Here is a 13,143-nt window from a genome sequence, read left to right on the forward strand (position 1 = left end):
CAAACGAAAATTTTAACGGCACAAACCTGCACAAACGGAGCACTAACCATTCAGACTATTTGCTGGATTTTTTGACGTGGGTGGGGTGTCAGCTTCACGCAGGTAATGGATTTCATTTATTACACTTCATTGGAGATGGTTTTTACTACACACCTAATACATTACAAAATCTGAACTGCCAATTAAACGATTTAAATACTAAACATATCTTGAGCTGCAGGAATGCGTGCAGTGGAAACGGTCTTAGCGCTATATCTGGTGGGACAGCTAATCAACCACACAAAAAAATAGACGCCGCTCCTGAATTGGCTGTTTCGCATGTCGCGTAGCATTTATGCTAGGTGTTTGAGCTTCCTAAAGCTGCATTTTCTTTTCAGTATATAAATATGCTCTATGAAAAATCTGCAAATAGGCCAAATGCTGGCCATAATGTTCTGTTTACCTAAAAGTTATCATTTGTTTCTAAAGATATTTCTTTCACAATGCACACCAGCTGCAAACTTTGATAATCTGAGGCCATCTTCCTAGAAATAATATACATATGACTACATTTCTACTTTGAGCTCTTTCCAGAAGGGCAAAGCTAACACTAGCAGGTTCAGCCTCTCTTTTGATATGACTTGTTGATAATTCGGCACGTAATGCATTTCAGTTGAGGCTCCAGCTAACTGTCCGAAATCAGAGTTTACAGAAAATCAAAGCAGTTTCTCTCACACTAACGATGTCTTATCAGAGCAAATCCACTAAACGGAGGCCGAGGCTGGTGTGACTTACTTTTTAAAATCTTTGCAAAAGATGAAAAATCCTTAGCCATTTCGATCAAGAAAATTGTGTGCATGGTGCCTGAGTGCATAATGTGCACTAAAAACAGCAACAGAGAGATTAGTTAGGTCAGTAAACGCAGTGAAGATTATTTTAAAAAATGCCTTAATCAGAACACTAGTCTGGTTTCATTTCCAAATGCTTGTTTTGGGCATTTTAATCTCTTTAATCAGATCCTTTGTGTTTGTCTTGCATAGTCTCTGAGTCATCCAGATGCATTTTGGTAAATTTCCACCAGGCTCTCATGTTCATTATTGTGAGAAATTGCTTGCATGTAACCGTTCTACCGTAAAGCTAGTACACTGTTTGCTGATGGCGCTGAAGCTCTTGTTGCTGCTCAGCCTCGGCTAAATCTGAACAACAGAAACATTTATCCACAAAATGTAATACTGGTACAAGTTTATGGCCATGAGATAACAATACATTCCCCTGTCGTTGTTTTGTATGGTGGTTAGATTTTTCATATATTTAACAAATTATAACAACTCGAAGGATGTTTTTTTTTTTTTTTTTGTGACACTTTGGATCAATATGCAGTGTTTCAGAAACTGAATGACAACGGAGCTCTGAAAGGACTTTTTTTTTTTTTTTTTAAATGCTAACCGAATATTTTAAAAATATATTTAATACTGTCTACATCGATTCAGCCGTCACCACTCAGAAAGGAAATCAAGGTAGAAATGTAAGAAGCTGCATGTTGAAAAGGGCAAGCAGAAAAGAGGAAGACCTGTGAGAAACATGCTGCGGGGCGAGTCACAACCCTGCGACCTTTTTCAAATAATATCTTCATAAATTCCCCGTCTGTATCATCACTTGGCGACAAAGCGGATGAAAGGAGATGCCGATGCGGTGTATCTGAGTGTATATTTGTTCCGCTTTGTAACTACTGACTGCAGCTGTTAGCAAATTGTGATGGAGCAACAGTTTTGGAAAAGGGTCTCAAAGTTGCACTTCTATATTCGCCTTAAAAATCATACATATTGTTCACATTTCATCTGACGGTGTCTAACAAAGTGGATGTCTGTGGCAGGACCTAAATCCTCACGCTGCACTAGATGTCGAGTCGCCGTTTACATTTGGTCTGTAGAGGTTTGGACTGAGAAACTGCTAACTGCTGCTGCCGCTAGTCTAGAGGTGCAATTCCAAGGAACGAATGGCTTTGTATAACGAATGGCTGTTACGGGAAACTAATGGATCTCTAAAATATGCATGAAATCAATAAAACATCATTTCAAGTATGTTTTTGATGAGGAAATAACATTATGAATACCTCCCCTCTGCATCCCAGCACGCTTTAAACACAATTACGGTGAAGGGAGATTTTTTTTTTCCGCCTCACAATCACTTCTAATAAATAAGGTATAGCTAATTATGCCGTCGAGGGAGGCCAGCGGTGGGAAGCTGCGTTAAGCCTGAGGCTTTGTGGGGGTGGGGGGATTATTTGATAGAATTTGACAACGTACATTGAAATTATGCAAATAGACACAGTTGGTTTAAAGTGCAAGAAGATATTTTAAGGCTGGCGTCTGCAAATCTTGCTACATTGATTAACCCAGAATCAGACTGATGACTGATGGGTCTGGCTCTGGGCAAGGAAACGAGTACAAGTAATATCATGTGCAAAGAAAAATTTAGGATGCTTCACTGAGTTCCAACAAAAGGACAAAGAGGACTTTTCCCCCCCCACCACCTTTCACATAGAAGAATGCCGAAATCTATTTATTTGTCTCTGATGCCACTGGAGGTCATGCATGAAATGAAAGAGCCCTTGCTAATATTTCTATCTTTTGTTGGGGTTTTCTTCAAGGGCCTCTTTCTGGTTCTGATCTTTTCTTTAGATTCATTTGCTTTCAAACACCTCTTGGGTTTCAGCAAAGGAAGAAACGGACATCTTTTATGCAAAATAATTTGATCTTAACCACAACGGAGACCTCCACCAGACACGTTTGGGCAGATTTTCTGTAGGGATGCACACACTTCATCGGACACAAGCTGTGAATAAGCTAATTCCATGGCAGCACCTCAGTGCATGTAGGCATCTGGACATGGTGAAGACGCCTTACGGAAGTTTAACTGGGCAGGAGGAAGAAACGCTGCTAAATTTACTTGGAACATTTTGTTGTTCTCCAGCTGGCTGATCACAGTATTCAGAAAATTGTTGATGGACTAGGATGTTCAAAACGCCACACACTTTTCTGGTTTACAGACAAAGGTCTAAAAAAAAAGAGAGAAAATCAAAGAGTGGGCAAGAGTGCTTTGTTGAGGTCAGAGGTGAACGAGCTAATAGGTGTGAGTTTATTGGCAGCAATAATGAGAATAGCCATTCCTTGCCACCAATTCACAGTCATATTCAGTAAAATAGAATCTCCATTTCAATGAGACTTGTTTGCCAGATTAAAAATATCTTTTGAAAATAACAACTTTAAAGCCGTTGTTAAATAAACTTCTCATTAAGCCCACGTTTCTGTGTTAAAAATGTTTATTGATCTGAAATAATGTACTAAAGTGTAACATTAAATGTCTTATTTTCACTACCTGTAGGCAGATCGTCATAATTTAGGCTTGTAAATGGCCATCTGTGTGTAATTAAATTATATAACGTTCCACTTACTGAATTGAGTTACTGGGATAAATTAACTTTTTTAATAACGTTCCTATTTTAATGACTACAACTGTATGCAGAGTGTCGTCTCTGAACATCCGACTCATCAAACTTTGAAGCAAACGGGCCGTAGCAGCAGAAGTCCAGGTGCAACTTTTGCCTGATAGAAACTGGAAACTGTTTCTATTTGAAGCAAAAAGTGAAGGCTCACAAAAACTGCCTGGTTCTGTGACTCCTGATTTCAGCTTGCAACATTCAGGTAGTAAGGTTGAACATACAGCAGCTCAGGTTGGAGTCAGCAGTGACGGTGAACGTTTTCTTGTGACACTTTGGGTCCCTCAAGTGAGCATTGTTTGAACGATGAAGCCTACTTGTGTGTTACTGCTGACCCTTTCCACCAAACGTGTTTATTGAACCGGACGAATCATATTTCAATGGCCTCCACGGTCGCCTAATCTTTATTCAGGAAAGCAGCTTTTTGGATGTAATGGAACCGAAGATTGGCTTCTGCAGCCGGATGTATCTTTGTGCAGCAACTTTGTGATGTCGTCATGTCATTATGAAGTCAAATCCCAGAGGAATGTTTCCAGCACCTCGCTGAGTCTGCGCCATGAAGAACTAAGGGAGTTGTGAATGCAAAACGGTGTCCAACCAAGTGCAAGCGAGGTGTGCCCAATAAAAATGTCCGGTTACTGCACTAAATGTTGTGCTCATGCACTGAACTCAGGCAGAAAACATGGTTGATTCTGATTCAAAGTGAAGCCTGGAAACTGAAGTTACATATTTTCCGTAGGGAATTTACCCTTTGGTTTTTTTTTTCCGAGTGGCCAACTGTTTTCCTACAAAAAAAAAAAAAAAAAAACAACCAAAGTTTGCATGCCCTGTTCCTCAGGCACAGCTAAAGTTCTGAGTCCCTCCGCTGAGGGAGCATTCATTTACATCCATGTCTATGTCTTCTTCCAGGCTACGGCATAGGCCTTCCCCAGGGCTCTCCTCTGACCCGTAATGTGTCAGAGTTTGTGAGTCGCTACAAGTCTGACGGCTTCATGGACATGCTGCATGACAAATGGTATAAGGTTGTACCCTGCGGAAAGAGAGTCTTTGCAGTCACCGAGGTAAGTCATCAGTGGGAGTGTTCACATGGCGAACGTGCATTGTGTACAGAGCGGAGCCTATAAATGAGTCTCCCGTTGGGATGCGGACGAGATTGGCTGCCAGCTAAAGCGCACACGCACGAAGACGTACACATAAGTCGCCATAATTACATAAACTCAGGTTTATTCACCGACCTCAACCAGCGTTTCAAGCTCAAACCGAGCGTCGACTCCTGTTTTGTTATATTTTCTTTGTGTGTGCGATCGAGGAGTACATAAAGTTCTCTGCGCTCCCTTCTCCTTTCACTCCATTTTTTATTTTTTTTTTAGAAAGGATTAAAATCCCTAGATACAGCACTATGTCTGTATCTCATATTCGCAACTAAGGAAGCAGTGCAACTCCCTTCGGCCGTTCCTTTTTAAAGGATCCTACTTCAAAGTTGAAATATGGAAGCGAAGCGCAATTACGCAACCTTAGCTTCACCCCGCACCAGGAACTTATTCGTCTTCATCCCATTTAAAGCCCGGAGAGCTGGCTACTCTGAAACAATGTGAGCATTAGTGCAAAGTTGGCCCCCTGGATCAGGAGCAGAAGGAGGTCATTGTAGATGTTGATGAATTTGTCGAGTCAGCATGGGGCTAATTGCCATCAGAGGCGACGCAGAAATGAGTTGGGTGTGGGAGAAACGTGATTAGACGACGACGGCGGTGGAGGAGCAGGAGGAGGAGGAGCTCCCGGCCACTTCCTCTGATGAGCGTGTCATAAGATGGACGTCGCTTGAGTTAAGGGTTGTGGGCGAACGGAAAGGAAACAAAGTGCTTTTTTATTTCTCCATTTTCCCCTTTTATCGTCTCTCTGCTAAATGCTGCTCCTTTTTATTACTCTAAGTTGAGCCTTCCACTTCTCCCTTCGTCTGTCTTCCCTCTCCCCCTCTACCAACATGTTTTTTTTTCCCCTTACACTTTATTACTACTCTTATGGGCTTACACAGCCGCACTACAACGGCAGAATATCAATTGCGCGCTCACTAGCAGCGGCCTTAATGGTAATTAGCTTAAGAATAAATAAGAAATCGTTCCGTTTGAATCCCTGCCGGCTCTCGGCTCCACCGGGTTTCTGACGCTCCCGTGTCTTCCTTACTTCCTTCCTTCCTTCCCTCCCTCCTGTCTTCTTCGACAGACTCTGCAGATGGGCATCCAGCATTTTTCAGGTCTGTTTGTGTTGCTGTGCATGGGTGTCGGCGGAGCTCTGCTGACCTTGGCAGGTGAACACACCTTCTATCACCTGGTGGTCCCCCGCCTCCGGCGCTCCAACACCCTGCAGTACTGGCTGCACACCAGCCAGGTGGGTGAACACATGGGGCGGGCAGACAGGCATGCACACTCCCCTCCCCTTCCACCTCCCTCCCCGTCACATCTCGCACACGCCGAAGCAAATATACTGCAAAGATGTGCAGACGCTGCTTGTAATCTTAATATTAGTCTCTGGTGTTCATGCACTCCAGCTGCTCCTGCTGCAAAGTTCCCACCTGCATCACTCGCAGATAACCTGCGCCCTCTGCTGTTGCAAACTTTTAATGACACGTCCTTTGAGATCATTATAGCTACAATTTGGTTATTTGGCACTGAGGAAAGATACAGTCTGACCTCTTTGTGTTATGTTAATTACATTAATTAATGGGTGGGGGGGAAACTTGTTAATTACCTAATTAAGTTTTAATGCTGCCTATAAATTAAGAAGTTAATTTAAACTTCTTAAATTAAGCACATTTCCGATAAGCAATGCTATATGCTCTGGTTCATGGTCTACCCGTTGTACATCTACGCCTTTTGTCAGCAAAAGTCTCTTTCATCCGATGCTAATGGGCTCTTGGTATACAAAACAGGGCTCAGGATTTTAATACAACATATTGTGTCTGAGAACTTGTGTGTTTTGCAGCAATATTGAAATAGCAAACGAATAGCAATGCAGAATTTAAAGGTCATGTGAAGTTTTTCTTCTTATGCAACTCTAGTCATTACCAAATGAGAGCCCTGTGGCAGTTTCTGGAGTGAATAATGGAGCCGGCGGTCTGGATATCAAGACTGCTCGCATTCTTTTGCTACGTTTTTCCAAAAGGGCAGCCACTTCAGAGCCGCTATCTACGGTTTCTGACGTAGTAGTTCAATCTGAGCCCTGTAAAATAAGAAAAAGTCTGATTGCCGCGGCTGTAATGTTCTGGCCAGACGTTTATGTGCACTCATCATAGCTGTAAACATCGTAAATGTTTTATGCTTACCATTGTCGTTTTGTGTTTGTTCTAAAAAAATAAAATAAAGTAAATTAATGGTTCCATTAAATCAGTAAGAGCAAATGGCGAGTGTTTATAATCGTCTGAGCAGAACTGGGAAAATGAAAGCATGTTCATTCATTCTGTATTTTCACTCTGTGTATTTGGACAAACGCCAACACTTCACCTTAAACTGTCTCAAAATGGCAAGCTTGAAAAATGTGTCTTTTGCTAAAATTCAGAGAATCTCCTCTGAATTTTCCGAGACAAAGTTGCCACAGATGCTCTGTGAAGCTAGGCGGAATATTAATGCCTTGAAAATAGCTCTCCTAATTTGACACAGGTCAGATAAAGTCGTAACAATTTTTTTTAATTTTTTTTTATCACCGCTTCTGCCTGCAGAAAATCCACAGAGCGCTCAACACTACATATGAGGATGTCGGGAAGGAGCTGACCGGCCTTGACCAAAAGTAATGAGCTCACTGACATTTTGATCTCCGTGTGTTCACAGTCCCTTGTTCTGAAAATGTTCTGCTAAATGCGGCTTAAACACTTTAGGGAAAGTTCATCATTCACCACAAAAGTATAGTTGCAAACACACATTATTGTAGTTGTAATACTGTCAGTGTTTTTTTTTGTTTTTTTTTACTAGTTTACACCTTGTAAAACATATTATGACTATTTGCATCTATACTCCTTTTGAGATTTTACTACTACTTCCTGTTTCCCTTTAAATGGCAACAAAACACAGTGTGGTACCTGAAAAAATGTACAATAAATAAAAACGTTAAAGGGTTATGAAAAGTTTTGCGAGGTATTACTGCATGTGTCACAAAGTCAAGATGTAAACCAAAGAATATTGGATTAGAAATCCTATAAGAAAGATTTGCCTCCTCATATATGTAGGGATGTTATCCTTGTTCTGCTTAATACCGAATGTCACTTGAAACGTGCTGCAATCTTCCTCTCTTACTCCAGGCCCTCCTCTTGTATCTCAGAAAACTGCACCTTACACAGGAAACAGCATCAGCCCTCTCCGCCGTCACCACCCACCTCCCTCCCTGCTTCCACCACAGCTGGTGAAACCGGAAGCTCCTCGCCGTCTCATGAGCCCAAGGAGAAACGCGTACACTTTGACCTGGACACGCTTCACAGCTACCGCCTGCGCACGCACACGGCGTCGGTGCGTGGCCGGCCGGGCATGGTCGGCCGTCCGGGCCTCGGTCTGGGAGGGTTTGGCTTCGGCAGCCTGGGCAGCTTTACCTCTCCGCCTCAGATCAATCTCCATGTCAACGGAGGTCCGGTCTCTACCCTTGCGTCCACGGGTTTGGTCCTCTCCCCCCTGGGAAACAGGGCTACTCAGACCAGCCTGTGGGAGGGGGAGCTGCAGGAGCTTCAGGTGAAGATCGAAACCTTCCGCAACCAGCTGAGAGAGGCTCTGGCTCGAAGAGCCGAGATCCAGACCAGCCTAGACAGAGAGAGGAGCGGGCTGGTACGACGGGACACCAGCCTGGACAGGGAAAGAGACAGACAGCGGGTCCAGACTATCAACACAGACAGAAGCAGTTCCACTCTGTCCAAACTCCCCGAAAGAGACAGGACCAGCCAGCTGCAAACCCTGAACAATCAGCAGACAGGAAGGCCCAGCCAGACAGCTGGAGCTGGGACCGCGGGGCTCGGACAGACCAGCCAGTTAAATACAGTGAACAGTTTGGACAGAGGAAGAGCCGCTCAATCACGCCCCGTCGTCACTGTGACGGGAGAAAGGACTGTCCAGTCACGCACTTCCAGTTTGGAGCGAAGTCAAGTCAACCAACAAGGTGCTGGAAACATAACCGTGCAGACAAGGAACACTTCTAGCCTGGACAGACAGAAGGCCAACCTATCACGCACTCTGAACACTTTGGAGAGGACAAAAGCCAACCAGTCAAGTGTGAGCAGCGGAACCTGATTGGTTCTCTGACGCCTTCTGGTGTGCAGGAATTAACAGAGAACTAGTCAGGTGGCGCTCTCATAGCCGCGGGAAGATGGATCGGAACGGGTTCTGGACATTTCACCCTTTTGCCATTTTGTAGCTTTCGCAGCTTTGGTCTTTTCCTACGTGACCTTTTCAGGTTTGAAATGGAGCCGTCTGCCACAGGAGGTTTCGTACTGACCCAGAGTCACCTGAAGGCCACACTAACTAATTTCAAATATATCCAACTTGCATTCTGCTGTAAGAAAACGTGACTCCAATTGGAAATATGAGCACAAGACATCTTGGTGTGACACGTTTCTTGTGTTTTTTGCTGTTTTGTTATATCAAGTCAAATTTTAATATAAGATTATAATAACCAGAGTAAATACAATCAGCGGTTTGCAAACAATGACTTCATATTTAAATGTAGCAATCAATGTATGACTAATAAACGAGGTGCAAATTGGCAAAGGGGTGAATTGACTCGGATTCTGTTGGAGTTCATCGGGTTATTTTTGTAGTTGGGGAGTGAGATGGCAGAAAGCGGGAAATGTTTATTCACAATTTCATTTGTAGCAATCCGCCTAATTTTAACAATTTCCACTCTCGCTTCATTTTATACCCAGAGACAAACGCGAAGCTGACTCTTGAGCGATGATGAAACTTCCACATTTACCCTGCAATAACAAAAAAAAAAAACTAGTCTTAAGAAAAGCAGCAACAATTGCAACGGTGTCTTAATCTCCTAAATCAGATAGATTAAAACTGGTGGAAGAAAAACAAGTGAACTTTCGGTGGCGGTTCACATCAAGATCGATTAACCACAACTGATTAAAAAGAAGATGGCCTCTGGCAACTACATAATCAGTGGCAAGAGGGCAGAAAATCTATTTTAATCACGTTAAAAGACGACTAACTAAATTAAAAATTTGAAAAGCAAAACAACAGCCTGACACGAGAATTTGCAGAAAACGATGTAGGAAAGAAGAAACTGTAAGGATGGAGCGGCATATACTGAAAATACTTGAAATCGCTAAATTTAATGGACTCAAACTGTAACTGTCTTGATATTATATCCTGTCCTTAAGTCACTATGTCAAGAAATGTTTTCTATTTTTATTCCTTTCTCTGCTAAATAAGATATAACGGGTGGATGTTTAACGGGTAATGGAAATGGATGATATTGGAATATGATTTACTTTGTTTTCCTTTTTATTGAACCTTTGTTCAATGTCTTGTTCCCTCGCTCTCTCTTTTTACTTCTTCATTTTTTCTGAAGTAAGATCAAACTTCACACAGAGGCCGGGTTTCTACGTATGCAAGATTATTTGGGCCTGTGTGTTTCAGATCAAAAAGTAGGATGCTGTGTAAAACATAAATGCAAATAATACGTGGAGGAGAAAACGTACAAATAAAAAGTAAATACAAAAAAATCCCCAAATCCATCCTGCTCTCTGAAAACTGCCGCGTAAACAATCCATTTGATCTCAGCTGGGAAATATGGACAGATCTGGAGCAGAAACTCTTTAACACAATGGAATTATGGGATATTTACATTTGTTAAGTCGAAAACCTTTCAGCTTACGGATCGCCAGGGTGGCAAAAAATCCATGCGGAAAAAAAAAGAAAACTCTGACGGGATGCAAAGTTATTTTTCAGTACAAACATTTTTATATTTGTTACAGCCAAGGGACAAAGATTCTGACATTGTTTCAGACCACCCAGCTTTTAAAACATGCCTGTGCCGCTGCTAATTAAGATGTGGAGACAAATGCGGTTTTGCAAAACAAACATTTACATATTTACATTCCACTTTAGCGACTTAAGTTCAAAGCCAAACAATAATTCGGGCCCAAGCACAGTCCAACACATCTTCTCTGCCTCCAGTCAACGTGGGGGGTTTTTAACCGAGAGAGATTGAACAGACTAGTTCCTTGTCAGCGCTGCTCGTAGGCCCGTTTCCATGACAACGCATGACCAGGTGACCTAAGAGAGCAGGAGAGAGTGATGAGAGAGAGAGAAAAAAAAAACGTTTTGAAGTTAAATTAATAAACTGGTAAATCACATTTTAATCCTACCAAGTAGAGCAACGCAAATCAAAAGAAGCGCATTTATGAATTAACATATCTGGTTAAATGGAAAGTACATAAATGCAACGCCTCACCGTTTTACATCAACATTTATTTATTTTTATTTTTTTTTACTAATTCTTTGATCAAAATGTGACTGAATATAGCTAGCACTAGCTTTCCTTAGCAGGTAAAAGGCTAATGCTAACTTTATTAAACAGCGTATTCTCTAGAGTGGACTAAAGTTATTAATATGGCCGACTGACTTAAATATTACTATTTATTGTTTCTGACCTACGTAAGAAGTTTATACATTTATGTCACTGTTTGGCACTCTAAAGGCTTTTTCTCGTGTCTTAAATAATCCAATAAGCCGAGTCAGAACGGTTGACCCAGGTGTGGTTAGAATTACCCGACAGCATAAGCACAGCATCTGGGTGAAACAAATATTTCACTTTTACTTTACGTTTTAAATATCTTTGCAGCCCTGTAGTCATTCTTGCAACTGACTGGGAAAGTAATTAAACATCAGAGCAACACAGACATATTATGCAGTTGTAATTCCCGAAACAGTGAAAGCTGTAAGTACACAGATGAAACCGTGGATAACATCACCTGCGGGAAAACTTGACATCAACACACTGTAATAACGAGTCTTTCCAACTGAACAGATTGTTCCTGTTTTAAAGCTTTAAACCATTGTGCAGTCTTTTCTTTTTTGTGTGTGTCCCTTTCTCTGTTTTTGGTTGCAGTCAATTTCTGTTTAAGTGCCTGTTGTTAAAGAGTTAGAAGCTGCTCATTTTTGCTGAGATCCTGAGTTACATGCAGTGGTCACGTGTGCAGTCACCAGTAAAATAGAAGAGTCGTCTCCATAAACAGGTTTCAGCTCGAAGTTCTTTGTCAGTGCTTAAAACATTTTTGCAGTTCTGTTTAAGAATAGACTATTAATGTTTTACACAGCATCCCAGATCTTTTTGGAAAGTAAAGTTAGTTGTGCAATATATTGCCAAGGCTGAAAGCACATGTATATGTACAGGTAAAAAAAAAATTATGCTGCTGAAAAATCCACTGAGGTGGTTTGACCCATCACAGATTTGGTTAACTCAGCTTTTTTTTTTTTTTTTTTACACATTTGATTTTTATCATCCATTTTTTTTGTCCTCATGTCTCCTCTAACCCCCATCCTATTAAGGTGCAATATTAAATTACTGCAAAGTACCTTTAATTAAAATCCCATCCCATTCCTGGTCATTCTATTTAGGGTTTGACAGCTTGCAAAAACCAAGTACATTATTTGGATTATGGAAGAAATTATTATAACAAAAAAATGACTCCAGAAAAGTTGCGATTGGGATACAACCTCTCCTTGTTTTGTGCGCCCTTCCTTTTTCGACATGTCTTACTTTTCATTTTCTGGACGCTCATGCAGGTAGCCAGTTGCCCACTAGAGGGAGACGCATCTCTGCTTCCCTGTGGCTAAGGACCGTGGAGAGGTTCTAGAGACATATTTTGATTAACAAAACAAATGAATCAGTTCACGTGGTTCGCGTATAAAGACATAACAGCATGTAAAAGGTGCATTTATAAACTTTGTTCTGCTACGGAGGCAAATGGTTTTACAAAGTCTCTCCAGCATCTTAACAATGCAGTTCCACTTACTACTGTCTTTGAGATTCTCAATCTCTCCATGCAGATGTCAGAAATCTGAAAACGTCACCTTGATTTTTTTTTTCTTTGTTTTTTGTTTTATTTGGTGATACTAATGTACATTTCAGCATCTCAACCTTTGCTGTGGTGTGAAGTGGTTGTGTTCACATGCCATGGTGTCTTAAAGGACGTCAAATATTTTAGGACTTTTGTCGAGGAAAAGCTTGTGGTACTGGATATTTAAAGAGATACTTTTAAATTATCACTTATTAAAGTTATATCGACATATTAATACATTTTATGCATAAATGGACATTCTCATGTTTTGAAATAAACATTTATATACTGATGTACTTGCATTATGTGATTCTTAAAGTAGGCATTTGTTTAAAGAACAGGCGTAACCGGCTATAAGTTATAATCAATAACCAAATCGGTGCTAAAAATAATGAATAAGAGCAGGGATAATAAGTATAGTCTTTACCTGTTACACTCTAAAAAAAAAAAAAGTAAGCACTGAGTTTAAACCAGAAGTTTGGACAATTTTGCTAATTCTAAGGACCAATCAACCCTTGGCTGGTTCTACACAGATTTTGTTTTATTATTAATTATGCATTAAGAGTGATCTCAGATAAATCAGTTTGTTTTATGTCAAAACTCCACTATAAAAATATTTATTGTA

General features: G+C 41.1%; 1 protein-coding gene across 2 annotated transcripts in view; it reads left to right on the forward strand.

The window, feature by feature from the left end:
* Positions 1-12,810, forward strand: part of LOC103458409 (glutamate receptor ionotropic, NMDA 3B-like) — a 117,946-nt gene extending 105,136 nt beyond the window's left edge. Inside the window, exons 9-12 of one of the 2 annotated variants that reach the window (XM_008399176.2) lie at positions 4,388-4,539; positions 5,699-5,863; positions 7,191-7,258; positions 7,767-12,810. In XM_008399176.2, coding sequence (XP_008397398.1) covers positions 4,388-4,539; positions 5,699-5,863; positions 7,191-7,258; positions 7,767-8,739 — 1,358 coding nt within the window. In that variant the 3' untranslated portion in view covers positions 8,740-12,810. The remainder of the gene's footprint in view (positions 1-4,387; positions 4,540-5,698; positions 5,864-7,190; positions 7,259-7,766) is intronic. The other variant, XM_008399177.2, reaches the window with a different exon arrangement.
* The last annotated feature ends 333 nt before the right edge of the window (positions 12,811-13,143 follow it).

This window comes from Poecilia reticulata, linkage group LG22 (assembly GCF_000633615.1).
Source record: "Poecilia reticulata strain Guanapo linkage group LG22, Guppy_female_1.0+MT, whole genome shotgun sequence".
Classification (NCBI taxonomy): domain Eukaryota; kingdom Metazoa; phylum Chordata; class Actinopteri; order Cyprinodontiformes; family Poeciliidae; genus Poecilia; species Poecilia reticulata.